The 14529-nt window shown below is 38.5% G+C and overlaps 1 protein-coding gene across 12 annotated transcripts in view; it reads left to right on the plus strand.

Moving 5' to 3' along the window:
• Nucleotides 1–14529, plus strand: part of ptprt (protein tyrosine phosphatase receptor type T) — a 302555-nt gene that overhangs the window by 30658 nt on the left and 257368 nt on the right. For all 12 annotated transcript variants that reach the window (XM_017429237.3, XM_017429238.3, XM_017429240.3 and 9 more), the window contains exon 2: nt 6597–6722. In XM_017429237.3, the coding sequence (XP_017284726.1) occupies nt 6597–6722 (126 nt within the window). The remainder of the gene's footprint in view (nt 1–6596; nt 6723–14529) is intronic.

Consider the following 14529-nt stretch of genomic DNA (forward strand, 5'->3'; position numbering starts at 1 on the left):
TCGGTTCACAAGTTTGGTGGTAAAATCTCTGAAAACCATCGATCTTAAACTCGGATTGAGTAAAAACTAAATATCTTTTATGTCTATAGAGACAGTTTTTTTTTACAGTTTCCTCTACGCTGTGTGTTGTGTCACTACTAAGAGTCAGAACACGCTGCTGCCATCTGAGCCACGTTTCCCAAAGCTGTGGAAGGAGAAGGATTAAAAAAGACTGATGAAAATGGAAGAATAATATTTAACTTGTAATAAGGGTCACTCCTTTAATTATACACCAGTTATTTTCTGTTTAATGTCCTAAAACGTACAGATGACTTTTCATCGCCTCCATCCGATCCACACAAGTTCCTCCAGCTTTGGTTCTTCCTCTCAGATCACTTTTTGGTCCATTTTCCCACAAACCGCCTCTTTACTCCGGTTTTCCAGGCTTATTGGAGTGGAAATAATGGTTTGTAGTTCTGTTAGCCTTCGGGGGGGTGAGAGCGAGTAAGACTGGGTACAGATGGTTTTAAATGACTAAATGGAAACATTTAAAGATCCTGACCTGTGAGCTGACAGTGGATTTAATACAAGCTAACGACGAGATGAAATGAACATCCAGATGTTTAAACCCAGAAACAACATTCAAACTGAAAACAGAACGACTACTAAACTAAATATAAACCATTTTAAAAACAGGTTTTAACAAAAAAAAATGTGTCACCCAAAGAATAAATATTTTAGGAGCTAAAAGGAAATAGTTTTGTTTTAAATTGCTAAAACAAACTTTATTAAACTGTCTCTTTCCATGCCATAGTTTTAAACAGAGATCTGTTAACACCTGACTTACAGACAATTTGAGTTTCATAAATTCCATTAGCTGTGGCGGCCATCTTGGATTGGGTCGACTCCAAAAGTTAATCAGCTGCAGATGTGCATCGAGTGATTACTTTCTAAACGTTCTAATAAAATGAGTCCAGATGTTTATGAGATTTTTTTGTAAAGCAGAGAAAAAACCAGCAGACAGAGGCAGTTACATGATTACCCGCCTTCATGGCATTGTTGATAAATAGAAGAAATAAAAAGTGTAAAAGTCGTAGGAAGTCTCCTCACCGCAGATTTCAGGAGCCAACAAGAAGCAGTCGGAGAAAACAAACCACCAACAGTTTGATCCGGATTAGATCAAAATTTAGTCCATTTTTTTGTGACAACCTCAACATTTCCTGAAAATCTAATAAAAATCTGTTCATCATCCTGCTAACAGACAAACCTATTACTTATTAAAGGCAAAACAATGATTGTTTTCCTTTATCTATAAGTGAAACTGTTGTATCAGACAGGGATTTTATTACAAAAGCAACAAAATTTGAGTTTGAAGGCTTTCTGAAGCTCCTTCATTGAAGTGTTTTGAAGGATCTGCAGCCTCGGTTTGCTCCTGCACACGCTGACACACTCCAACACGCTCAGGATCCTCAGATGTGATCTAAGTGAGCAGTAAACAGACTCTTTAAAGCCGCTGGCCTCGGGCGGCCCCCCCTCCGTCGGTCCTGTCGCTCCCTGTTCGCTCCGGCTGACATGAAAGCCTCTAATGGCCTCGCGTCGAGCCTCGGGGGGACAGAAAGCTTCACACGATTCGGCCTAAAGAAGTGTGGATGGAGGCCATGTTGGGCGGAGGGCGTGGAGTTAATTTGATCGATGTTGTCTGCCGAACCGTCCGATTGGACCACATGGGACTTCGGGCAGAAGATTATTTTTTAAGTGCTCATTTGCCCAATAACCTGTGTGCCAATTAAAACTGAATATGCATTAATAATTTAACAAATATTTGATCATTTTCCTAATGGCTGCAGAGCTTCTTGCTTATATTCTAATGTGATCATATGCTGCGTCGGACTTGTTGTATTTATAGAAACATTTAAAGCTAAATTCACTGAAAAGCTTCATTTTTGAATCAAATTTCTCTTGTTCTTTTAAAGATTTTCATCCTGTTTATTCTGCACTTTCTTGGTCATCCTAATGCTTGAATTTATACTTTTTAATGAGCAAATCAAAGTAATTTATTTAATAATTTGAAATCTATTGGCTGTCGGCTCTTATTTTATTTAAAGTAGTCAGGCTGATTTTACTGACAATATTTTAGTTTCTTTAAACAAACTGATACTTAAAAATATCAGTAAGACTTTAGGGTGGAGGATGGTATTATTTCAAAATACAAAAAAACCACAAACTACACAAATTCTCAGTAGAAATTAATCTGGTTTACAAAACGTTGACTTATTCTTACATTTAGAAAGTTATGACTTTGAAGAGATTTAACAATTTGATTTTGTTCTGTGAAAAGGATCAGTTGCCACATTTTCATTTATTATGTGAAAGTAAATACTTAAAAAAACAAATTGCATTTTAACTGCAGCCTTTTTTATTTATAACTCTTTAATTTGTTGACAATCATTACCTCTTTTAATGGAAAAGCAAAATTGTAATTAAAAGCCTTTCTAACCCTGGGTCCAGTTTCCCTTTGTGTGGCTCAGTCAGTGAAAATTTTTTAAATCTATAATTTTCAATAAAGACAAAAAGCTCAAATTTCCACTCATCTTGGACCTGAATGTCACTTTTATTTTAGATTATTTTAGATTTGGGGGCAGAAGTTTAAATTTATTAAGGATTTTCTGTAATCTGTACAGGTTGCATCTTGGAAAAAGAATGGTTGAAATAAATAACTGAATGCCCCAAAATGAGTGAAAACATCTGGCTGCAGCTGTATGTGACAGAACCATGCACTTTATATAAAAAGTGGCTATAATAAGTCGTTTTCTGGTGAAGAATGACTCTTTTAAACATGAGCAAAAAGCCAAATGTGGATGGTTTGGGCTACATTTATCATGGGGGCTGATATTGACTGTAATGATTCATTTGATGAAAAATCAATGAAATCTAAAGGCCAAAAACTTTAAATTTGCAAACAGACATAAAATGCAATGCTTACAATGAATAGAAACATAAATTTACTAAAAATTGCTGCTTTGGAAGGATTCTTTTTTAAAAAATACATCAGAATAAGGTGTGTAAAAGCAGCAGAAAAATACTTAAAAAGCACCTTTTCTGTGTTAAATACAGCTGAACTTGTGTCCTTTTTGTTGGTTAAAACTGTCGTTGCGTCTTCCTGCTGCAGTTCCAAATGCTGAATTGATGCTACTGACTCTGTTCATATTTGCAGGATTGCTCTCCTTAATTGCAGAGAAGCAGCAGAAACGTGAATATAAGAGATTTGTTTGTCTAAAATAAGCAATACATCTGAAAGGAAAGCCAGTAATAAGCCAGTTGTTGAGTTTCAGTTCTTGTTTTGTATTTTCTGTCCGTTTTTGTCCATTTCAGGGTCTCGACGGGGGCTGGAGCTCATCCCCAAAGACTTCTTTTTGTTATATGGCTTTGCAGTAATTTTAATTGGTAGAGATGAAGAGCTTCTAGTTAAATTGGTGTCACAATAATAAACTCTCCTCCAAATTCAAACACTTAAAGTTTCAACTCCAAAGACTTATTCATCCACAACATTTTGTGTTTTTTCCCATGGCTGCTCACAAACACCTTCCTGCAGAAAGGCAGGGTTATATTTCCACGGTGCAGAAATGGTGTGTAATTGTGTTTGTGTGCAGGGCAGAGGTGTGTTGTACAGAGGGACACCCAAACACACCAACTTGTCTTTTCCTGTGAGCCACTCGGCTCTTGTTTCCCCCGATCGTGTGTTTAAAGTTGCAGAGCTGATATTGAATATTGATGGATTCCCCACAGCCCCCCCTTCTTTCCCTGTTTGTAGCTCTTTTCTAATGAGATCACTTTGATTTCTTTTCATTTCTAATGAGATTACTGAACAGCGAGGGGGCAATAACTGCTAATTATCCCAGTATTGATTAATTCATAGCTGCTATTTTAAAATCTTTTTAAAAAAAAAAGTGTTCTTCTCGTTTTCACCCATTGCTGGGGGTTGTTTTTCCAAGAGCACGCAGACAGAAGAAGGGTTGTTTTCATTTCCCTGTTGACTTTAGTGTCGCTTGAAGACTGGTAATCAAAGTTAGATCAGAAATGTCCTTTTTTACGCCAGTGGAACATGTTTATTTCAACTTAGCTAGGTAGAAGGAGCCAAGCTGTTGCAGAGTCGGTATCTACTCTTTATTAAATGAAACTAGACTGAAACATTCTCGAATATTCTCATGGTGTAGGATGTAGTTGGTGTTGTGTGTTTTCTCCATGAGGTAAACTTGATCCTCTTCACAGATGTTTAAATGAGAGATGGGTGGCTGTTTGTTGGTGTCCAAGTCAGCCAAGCCTCCACCGTGGGGGACTTTTTGTACCAGAATAATGTCCAAACAGATGACAAACAGTAAGACAAAGAAGTTTAGGTTTGTTTCCGTCTTTCAGCCATCGTACACAGCTGACTGACAGCCAGCGCCGACTGAAAGGGGAGGGAGAGTTCTCTGTTACGTTCCACGTTAAAGGAAGAACCCCGGACCGTCTGTGCAAAGGATGCGGGTCAAACCGTACCCCCGCCTCATGCCCGGTGGTTATTATTTCATCCACAGAGGTTGTTGTTTCTGTACCAGTTGGGTACAAACTGATTCTTATTTTTCCTCCATGCAGTTTCAGTGTGTTTGATTAAATAATTAAAGTCTGAGTTTCTGCCAGGGTGGGTGCAGAGAGACCTGTGACAGACAGACCAAGGTTTGATTTAATGGACCTGCAGCTTCCTGCATGTCGTTAAAAAACAGGTTTAAACTTCAATAACGATTTTAGTGGTTTTGAAACTCTGACTTTTTAAACTCGTTCACTCCTGGAGTAGAAAAACTCTGGAAATATGCCACACAAACAGTTATTATAACATTGATTTCTTATTATATTCTGTTTGATTTTTGGTGTTTTCTGCCATCTAATAAAAAAAAAACCCATCAGCACCGTCTTTTCACAGAAACAACTGTTTGATCTTTTATTTTTTCAGCCATAGTTTAAGAGATGACACTGATTACATTCAGCTGGTAAACATGCATCTATAGGCTATAATTTCATCGTATAAAACGTTTGCTTTAAATGTCACATAAATATGAAACTGTAGTGCTGCCAACTACAAGCATCAAGGTCACAATAATGGGAGGTGTTGTATTTAATAATGTAAGAAAATTGTGCTTACTACTGCTAAGTGGTTATAGTTTCTATTCCTCCAGAGAAATAAACGTCCCGTTTGCCCTTCGACTATCAGCAGAACGGAGTCGGCTGAAAATGAGCTGCTTTGGCCAGTAGATCAGGATTCAGGTTAGCTGTGTGTTCAGGAATAACTTTAATCTTCAAGTTAAATGTTGGCACGAGGTCTGATCTCATGTTTAGTCCTAAAACGGAGACAGGAACAAAAAGGCAGAAACAAAAGAAAAGAAAAATCAAGCTTTATTTGATTTAATTGAATGAAACAAGGACATTCTCCTATTTCAAATACTTCAAAACAAATTAAAATGGTTGTGTGTCAAAGCATATGTCTAATTAGGATGTGTATGGAGCGCTCGGGGCTAACGGAGAAAGCTAATGTAGCGGAAAATGTGTCTTAGCTGGGCCATGAAATAATGATGAGAAACTGTGACTTAATCATGTTGACACTTAAAGCTTTCTCTTCATCAGCCTCTCGCTTTATTCTCCCCTCTCTGTCTCCCGCTCAGCCTTTTCTGATAAACTCCGACACGACACAGAGCTTAATTAGTATTTTATTATTAATGTTACCAAATTAGCTGCTAGCGACTGTGTTTTAAACAACATCAAACCTTGAAGACATTTAGTATGGCCTGGATCATAACCATGAGTTTAGATATATCTAATAAATCAAACAATATCCCACTTCAGTTAAGGTCAACATTAGCTATTTAAAGCCAACCTTCTCAGCTCATTTTTTCTGTTATTTTTGACATTGTGATCAAAGTATGAGTAAATGAAGCGTATGTTGTAAAAGGTTTTGTGACATATATTATGTAACGTTCTTTTTTGGGTATTTATTGAGCTGAGGGGTGGAAAAGTTACATTGCTGTTTTTGTTCCTCCGTGTGACGCTGCTGCAGCCTGTCTGTGGTGTTCAGCAGATGTCTGAACGTCGGTTTCTGAGGTCATCTTCTGCTCGCTGGCTGATCTCAGTCCTGCAGTTTGCCTCCTGTTCTCCAAACCAAACTCCCAACAGCAGCTCAGAGTTCAGTTTCTACTCGCTCTACGTTTGTGGAATGACTGAGAAGCAGAAACTGTTGGCAGAGGAAACACGGTGCGGACGCTGTCAGCACTCTTACAGCGCCACGTACACGCTAATAATGGAACATGTGCTCAACAGCAACCGCATGAAATTGTTATTTATGGTTTCAAAGGAATTCACGATTGATTCGCAGCTCTAATGCTAGGCAGAGCGTTAGCATAGCTTAGCATTAGAATATGTACTGTTATTAATCTGTAACAGCCTCTTGCTGGAGATCACATTATGTAAGCTAAAGAATAGAAAAGTGAGATTTTTTAACAGATCTTAGTTGGACTGAAGTCTGAACGTGTCGACTAATAAACCCTGACCTTATTATCATATGTAGTCTTACAAGTCTTCTCTGTCTCTAGGCGGCTGTACGTTTGAAGAGTCCTATAGCAGCTGCGGATACAGCGTGTCTCTAGGAACCAATGGATTCACCTGGGAACAAGTCAACTCCTGGGAAAAACCCACCATGGACCCTGCCTTACCTACTGGTAGGTTTCAGATGTCATTCTTATTTTTCTGCATCAAAGTATAAACTTGAATGAAGGCTTGGACGACCATCATGACAATCAAACCAATTAGAGTTAATTTGGGCTAAATTAATGTCAACATGATCCATTAAAGTATCATTATTACATTTTCTTTTGAACCATAAAACAAGTAGAATATTAAAAATGCAGACTCTAAAGTAGAAATATAAATCTACAATCCTTAAATAATCTGTGAGGACCAGAACTCCTCCAGGTTTACATCTTTGGGCAGATTTTACCTGCATGTCTGCATCCTGGCTTTTAATAAAAAAACTGTTTCCTTCACTCTCAAGAGGAGCTGAAATACATGACTTTGATAGAAACATGAAGATTAGTGGGAAAGTAGAAATATAAGACACGATGGTGGCTGCAATCAGAAGGAGAAGAAGCGACTCTGTCATTAATCAGAGCCACAGTTTTACTGCTTACATGACTCTGAAATCAATACCTGCAGAAAGATTAGCACACTGTCAGTCTGATGGGAACGTCTCTGTTTGCTCTTTGGCACAAAACCTCAGTGTTTAACCTTGATAAAGACACAATGAATGGCAGGAATGAGGGAACTGATAGTCTTGATAATGAAGCACAGAGGAAGGAGTGTGATGATGTGGGATTATATATCCTTTCTGGCCTGGGAGCATCTTGGATCCTCCAGGAGGAGCTGGAGAGTGTCTGAGGAAAAATCTAATTAAATTTATTTATAAAGCACATTTAGAAACAGCACCTGGTTGACCAAGAGGCAGACGTAAAACACCGTTAAACAACAATCTTATCTTCAAAAAGGATTTAAAAGATGTAGATGATCTCCTCTGGTCTGGGTTTCCCTCCCTGACCCGACCATGGATGGATGGTTGGGCAGCTGAGACTCATCTTCATCACGATCAAATCGTGCCACATCTTCGTCGCTTTGGCATCCAAACGGCCGACGTTCCTTCAGGAAATGCTGCTTTCAGTTTCAGACGGCTGCTCAATAAGTTTGGCTCATTATTTGAAGAGTATATTTACATTCAGGAGGTAAATCACTTAAAATAATAAAGGTGTTGATTTTAATTCTCTTTATAACCAGAAATTATTAAGAAACTGAAGGCATTATTTGGCCATGTGCCATTAACACCTACATTTGTATAAAAATACATATTTAAATCTGATCAGAATTTGACATTTTCTGCATTAGTGGAGAATGTTGATGACTGATCTCTCCTTTAAATCCCTCCTTCCATCCATGTGAGTTGGCGGACGCAGTAACTTGACGTGACCCCAGCTGGGTTTCTATCCAATTGTCAAACGCCAAATGGCAATCAGACAGCCCGTCTATTCATCTCGCTTTCTCTCACAGATCTGCCCTTTCTGCCCTCTATATCTCGCCCACAGTCTCACTTTCTAATGCTCATGCTGTCCCTCACAGTATTTTTCACACTTTTTCTCTTATTTTCTCGTTACTTTATGTCTACATCTTGAATCGCCTCCATCATTTCTCTTCTCCTCGTTTGACTGACACGACTGTTTATTGGGCGTAGTTTGACCAAAGCAGCATTAAAAATTCAGTGCGAGGCAAATTATTTAACAAGCCAAAGAGGGCTTTTTCTCCATTTTTTCATTTTAAACTCGATACATCTGCCAGAATCTGAAATATGTTGCAAATATTCAACACTACTTTATTGGATTAATATGATCGTTTTGATCAATAGTTCTGCAGACTTTCTGAAAGTCTGAAGGACGTTCGGCTGCTTTTTCTCTCCTTGTATCGGATCATTTTTAGGATGTTTTACCAAAGAAAACCTCTCTTCATCAGAAGAGTTTTGTCTAAAAGTCTTTACTGGATGTCAAGTTTTCAGCTAACAGCTTGTTGGAGCTAAAATCATATTTTCTGTCAATCTGTGTTCTTTGGGATTTTTCATATGAACTAAAGAAACAGGAACAATGATGGGCTGCTGGTAACAAAGAGAGGATGAATGGGTTGGAGACAAACTGGAGACACAAAATTAAGAGTAAATATGCAAATTTCCTCTTGGAATCCCTCTGAATTGGTACTTACAGCATGTCCTACACACATAACTTCAGATACTTTAAATTTCTACAAATATTGTGTCATTTTTCTTTATGCAACTTATTCAAAAAGAATAAATCTTAATCATGTCTAAATTTAATTGCAGTTTAGTCTGTTTTTGTGTCCCTGAGCTGCGACCATCAGCATTCATGAGGGAGTCTCCAAAATGTCTCAAAATGTTCACGGGGGGTTTTAAAACTGCCGAGGTGGATATGATGTCGGAGGAGGTGTGCAAGAAAATCAGAGTATTTGCAACCAAGTGACCAGCAAACCGTGCAGCTAGTTTGTGTTCACGGTTTGCAAAACTGTGTTCAGCTTCCTTTGGTCTGCAAAGGTTGCAGCCACGTGAGAGGCCACCTGAAGTTGTCTCACATTTTCTGCTTGGTGGAAACCAAATCCAAGGAGGGTTCTAGATGACTTCCAGACGCCCGCGGTGACTCAGTATTTAAAGACAAAATTGCTTGTTCAAAATTCCAGCAAGGCGAGCACGAGGAAACGGAGAACTTTCACAAACGTTTCGGACCGTTTTGGAAACTCCTTCAGTTTGTCATCAACAGCCAGAGCTCAGCTCTTTGTTGCATGTTGACACAACTCAGTCCATTGGTTAACAAAAAAAAATCCAAAAACCTTCAGAAAGTCTGAAGAACTGTTGATCAGGATCACTTCGAACATGTATAGGAAGGTCCAGGTGATTGGAAGTAAAATATTTAAAATGTCTCACTGCTGTTTGTCTAATTTAAAGAAATAAAATAAAATGAACTGCATACAGAACAGAATCGACGTGTTGTGTTGAAGTTGTAATGTTAGTGTTTGCAGATAGATGAGTCGTCTGCCTGCACCTACAGACAGAAAGAGGCAGTCTACAGTAACCTTTGTTGGTTCATTAAATAATAAATAGAATAAATAAACCTAATTTCACTCCTACCTGTAATTCTTTGACAGCTTTGTCAGATCCAGCTCTATAAACCTAAGAAACAGATTTCTATTATTATCTGTTTATTTCTTTATTGGTTGATATAAACTGTCCACATCACATCAATTACAGCTCCCATGCATCATCATCCTCATCATCATCATCATCATCGTCCGAGTCTACTTTCTTTCCTCTCGGTGTCTGCAGTAGAAATCTGTCACTCCTCAGCCTCACCCTGAGATCCGATACCATCAAACGGGCTTTAACTCGGCTCCGTCTCGCTCTCAGGATGCACGCCTCGTGTCAGTTATCTGTCTCATCCGTCGGTGGTGGGTGGCGGTTGTCAAACGTGATAGCCGTCACGGCCTGTGATCCGTCCTCATCGCGGGCGAGTGATGAAGAGCTCTCTGCTCTGACAGCTGCAGATCTGATCAGGTCCGACAGGAACAAATTATCTGCCGCTTTGTCTCCAGAACTTTTTTTTTAATTTCGTTAGCTCTTCTAATGCGGCGTATTTAGCTGCAGTTGGAGATATTAAGGAATCAATACAACAATATAACTGTCAAAAGACTAAGAAAGCCATCTTTTACCAGTAATTCACTGTTTACATCCGTGGAAGGTGCTTTAAATGGATAACAGTGGTGTGGAAAGGTTAATTTAAGAGTTTTACATCAGACATTTCTCTGTCTTTGAAAGGTCAGTGTTTTAATCCAGCCTCTGAAAGGTGAAAGAAGGGTGATAATGTAATCATCGGATGTTCATTTGGAGTCAGCCCAGTCCAAGATGGCCGCCACAGCAACACAGAAATAGCTCTAACGGAGAGCTGTTACAGTCTGTTAGCGTTGGTGGCCGTTCTGAGGCGAACTGAGAAGTTTTAAAAGATAACAGACAAAAACGTCACTTTTTCATCATGAGTTTCACCAATACCTGGTTGGTTAAAACTCGACTGAGATGTTTTTAATTTTGACCATCAAACTGATGTTTGTAGGAGCACCAGGTAGCACAGATCCGACCTCATTAAAGAACTTCCCTGAAGGAGTGCCATGAAACGAGGAGAAACTGGAGAGGCTGCGTTGGCTCACTCCTGTGTTCATTACTCACCGTGACTCAGCAGCAGCGTCAGAAAGAAACTGGAAGCTGTTACTATGTTCTTTCAGTGCAACCACATCAATACAAACACAGAGTTTTACATCTTGAATAATTAAATACATAAAAATATCAGATAAAAACAAGCTTTAATAGATTTCCTTTCTTTCTAGCAGCTCTTGTGTTCAGGATCGTATCTCTGTGTGTAAAACCAGATTTACATGCCTGCAGAAGGAAATAAGCCTCTGCTCTGTATCTCAGAGATACAGTCATCATGTAATCCCTTTTTCTGCCTCCTTAATATCGATGTGGTTGATAAGATTGTCATAGAGCGTAACCCACATTTGACAGCTTGTTGCTCTGACGAGATTGGATTGGCACAGCGTCCCCCGCTCTCACCCTCTCCACCTCCATTTAGACGTAGTTGTCATATAGTCCATAGTCCTGACAGCTCATAGATCTCAGGGTGAGCCGTGATTGGATTGGAATCAGGGCTTCAGCTTCTTCTTTCATCATCTCTGTATTGACAAGGTAACGTTATAATCCACACCTCTGATGATTTATAGATGGGACGAGATTGGACCGGGACGAGTCTTAATCCATCTCTGATCACCTACGTATAGATTTAATAATCTTGCGTCTCTGGAAGCTCATAAATTAAATGAGACATTGCAAAGAAAAACAATAAAAGTCAACAAAACAAACTGATTTAATTTTATTTAAGTTGAGGACATTAATCCATAAAAAAACAACTTTGAGCCTCATCTTTTCATAAAATTAAAAACCTTTCTGAGGAATAATGTTTTTGTCGTTATATTTATTGTCTTTTAAACACATTTTATCTTTAAAACCACAACATCCTCCCGTCCTGACTCTTATAAAACCGGCTCAGTTCATTTAGGACTTCTTTCTTAAAAAGATTAAATGAATGTACCGCCTCAGTTAGTAGCCTGTTGCAAGTTTCTGGTGGATGAATCGGAGTAATGAATGGAAAATAACCTTAAACAGGGAGTTCGGGCCAAATGGCTGCAACATTTTAAGATTTGACAATCTAAAGATGTATTTTATAAACTCAGGTTCAAGGCAGGAGAACTCTGAAGGTGTTGTATGTTCTCCAGTAAAGGTCCAACACTCATGGTTCTTTAAAGTACTCATCATTGCTTCATATTTTTAGTAAACAGTAATTTTATGCCATTCTGTCCCCACTGCTGGTTGGATTAAATCAGGTGGATTAGTGGACGGATATTTGATGCAGGACACACAACAGTAGCATAAAAATATATTATTGGATGTAACCTAAACAACAACATTCCTGATCTTTACTGACTTTATCAGCTGCTAAGCTTCAGTAACAAACAGAAATTTATAACTTTGATATTTGTGCTTCAGCTCTGGTGTAAGAATGACAAACCCAAAGACCTCGCAGCAATAAAACCACACATGGTCAAACACAAACAGGTCTTTTGGCTGTTGCAGTAATCGTTGTCATGTTATTAGATTTGAACCCCAGACTCAGCAGAACCAACGCTCACGAGCAGCGAGGATCAAAGCCATTAACACGGAAACAATCTGCAAAGTGAGGAAAGATCAGACACCAAGGGAAGCAAGGACACAAAGACAGAGTGAAAGAATGAAATAAAGTCAAAACCAGCTGATAACGAAGACTTTAGAGGTTGAGGCCAAGTCTTGTCCAGCGGATTAAGGAGCTAAATTAAGATTAAGACCAGCATGATCTGGTATTAAGACCAGGTTTAAGATAGTGAGAACTCAAGTCGAGACCAAAACTTGAAGAACTGAGATCAAGTCACATCCAAGACCAGCTTATAAAGAGTCCACGACTTTTAGATGAAAACCAAAGCAGCAGATTTTTCATTTTGTTCTCTTGAATCTAAAAGATTGAAGCTTTTATTCAAATAATGCAGATGGTAATGTGGTTCTTATTTGGGGTTTGGGTTCGTCAGTTCCTGTAATTCTCACAGAAAGCTGTATTTGATTCATGAGGAGAGAATGAAGAGCAAACAACAAACATACGAACAAACCTTAAAGAAGACAAAACAAACAACATGAATAAAAAAAGGAAAGGCGGCAGTAAAACGGAGTGACTTTAGAGAGCCACTAAGAAAACTGTTTAGAGAATCTCCACCACCGGCAAAAAACAAGGTTGTCTTCAAAGAAACAAAAAAAGACAGTGACAAGGGCAGACAGAGGTATATTTACTACAAAAAAGGTATGTGAAGGAGACAAAGTAACACAAAGGCTGCTCCCAGTCTTACTTTGTCTTTTTGAAAAGACGATTTCAAGGACAGACAGCTGAGAGTATGCAGTGTCTTAAAAGTGCTTTTCAATGTTTCATGCAGTGTTTTCTGAGATCAATATCTTGTATCGCTCAATTACGTGATATTTTTACCTGTGGCAGGCAGGCAGACAAACTGAAAGAAACCCACAGAGGACGCAGCTTTCGTTTATTATTGATTTATCATGTCTGTAAGAGCTCGGAGATGGCAAACAGTGATGCCAAACAATGGAGTCGCTGAACGGCTGCACAACCAGGACTGTCGGGCTGATTTTTTTTATTCAGGTCTTTTGTTGTTCGGGACCTTTGGCTCCTTTATTTCTCCAAGTTGTTGCTTGTTAAACTTACTCTTTTCAACAACTTTAACAAATATGATGTAGATTGTTGATAATTAACTGTTATCTTCAGGGTAAGATGCCCAGTGTCTCACTGTTAAACCAAAGTCAAAGTGAAATTAAGTAGAATCAAAAAGGCAAATGGAAATGGTCTCAACTCACATTTTATTCAATTTTATATATTCTCCTTTTATTTATGCTAATTTTGCTTGACCTTAATAATAATAATAATAAAAGCTTAGTTTGAAGTTTAGGCGACATTCATTCCTTCAATAAATGCCAGGCCTTTAACTCCTGATGTAACAGACTGACCTGAATGTGAAATATTTTAGCTGTCATATATACAAAAGCAGAGAGATGGTGGGAATAAAAAGGGCTCAGGTGGGAGCAGACAGACTTTATTATCTCAGAGAAGAGTAGTAATCAAAAAGAAAATAGATCTGCTCTTATTTTCTTTATCATCTCCTCGGCTCATCTCTAACAGAAGCTCCCATCACACGTAGGTCTGTTTTTACCTCATACTGTACATTTCTCCTGATGTGCATCATATGCAGCATTTATTCTGTTTTAATCTTCTTTAAGGGGGAAAAGATAAAAAAAAAGAGTTGAACATTCTCTGATAAAATCTTAAAAATGCATAAAACTTCAACTGTGATTGAATAAAAGCAGCTACAGATATTTAAATGCCAGTTCAGTCATGTTTTAACCATTGCTTGTGATCAAGTGAAGGTTCTGGAGATGTGGATTCAACATCGTGACAAAAATAGAAGAATAAAGTGTGATTAAAATCTATATAAATCATAGAGCTGTCATACTTATAATCAGACCCTCCAGGATTTTGCAACTATTAACTCACAATCAAGCAAACCCTGCGAAATCGCAGCTTTTGGCAACTTTCCCGCAACTTTAACCCAATATTTATTGTTTATAAAGTGATTCTCCACCGTTTCTGTGGTCTAGTTTCTTCTTTGTGGGTTTGTGTAGCGTGGAATACAAAATAAGCCCAAATAACTCAGAAAGAAGACACGTGACGTCACTTCCTGTTAACATCAGAATGCCGGGAGCGTGCAGGAGCAGCGACCGAAGCCAAAATG

Source organism: Kryptolebias marmoratus, linkage group LG4 (assembly GCF_001649575.2).
Source record: "Kryptolebias marmoratus isolate JLee-2015 linkage group LG4, ASM164957v2, whole genome shotgun sequence".
In the NCBI taxonomy this organism is placed as follows: Eukaryota; Metazoa; Chordata; class Actinopteri; order Cyprinodontiformes; family Rivulidae; genus Kryptolebias; species Kryptolebias marmoratus.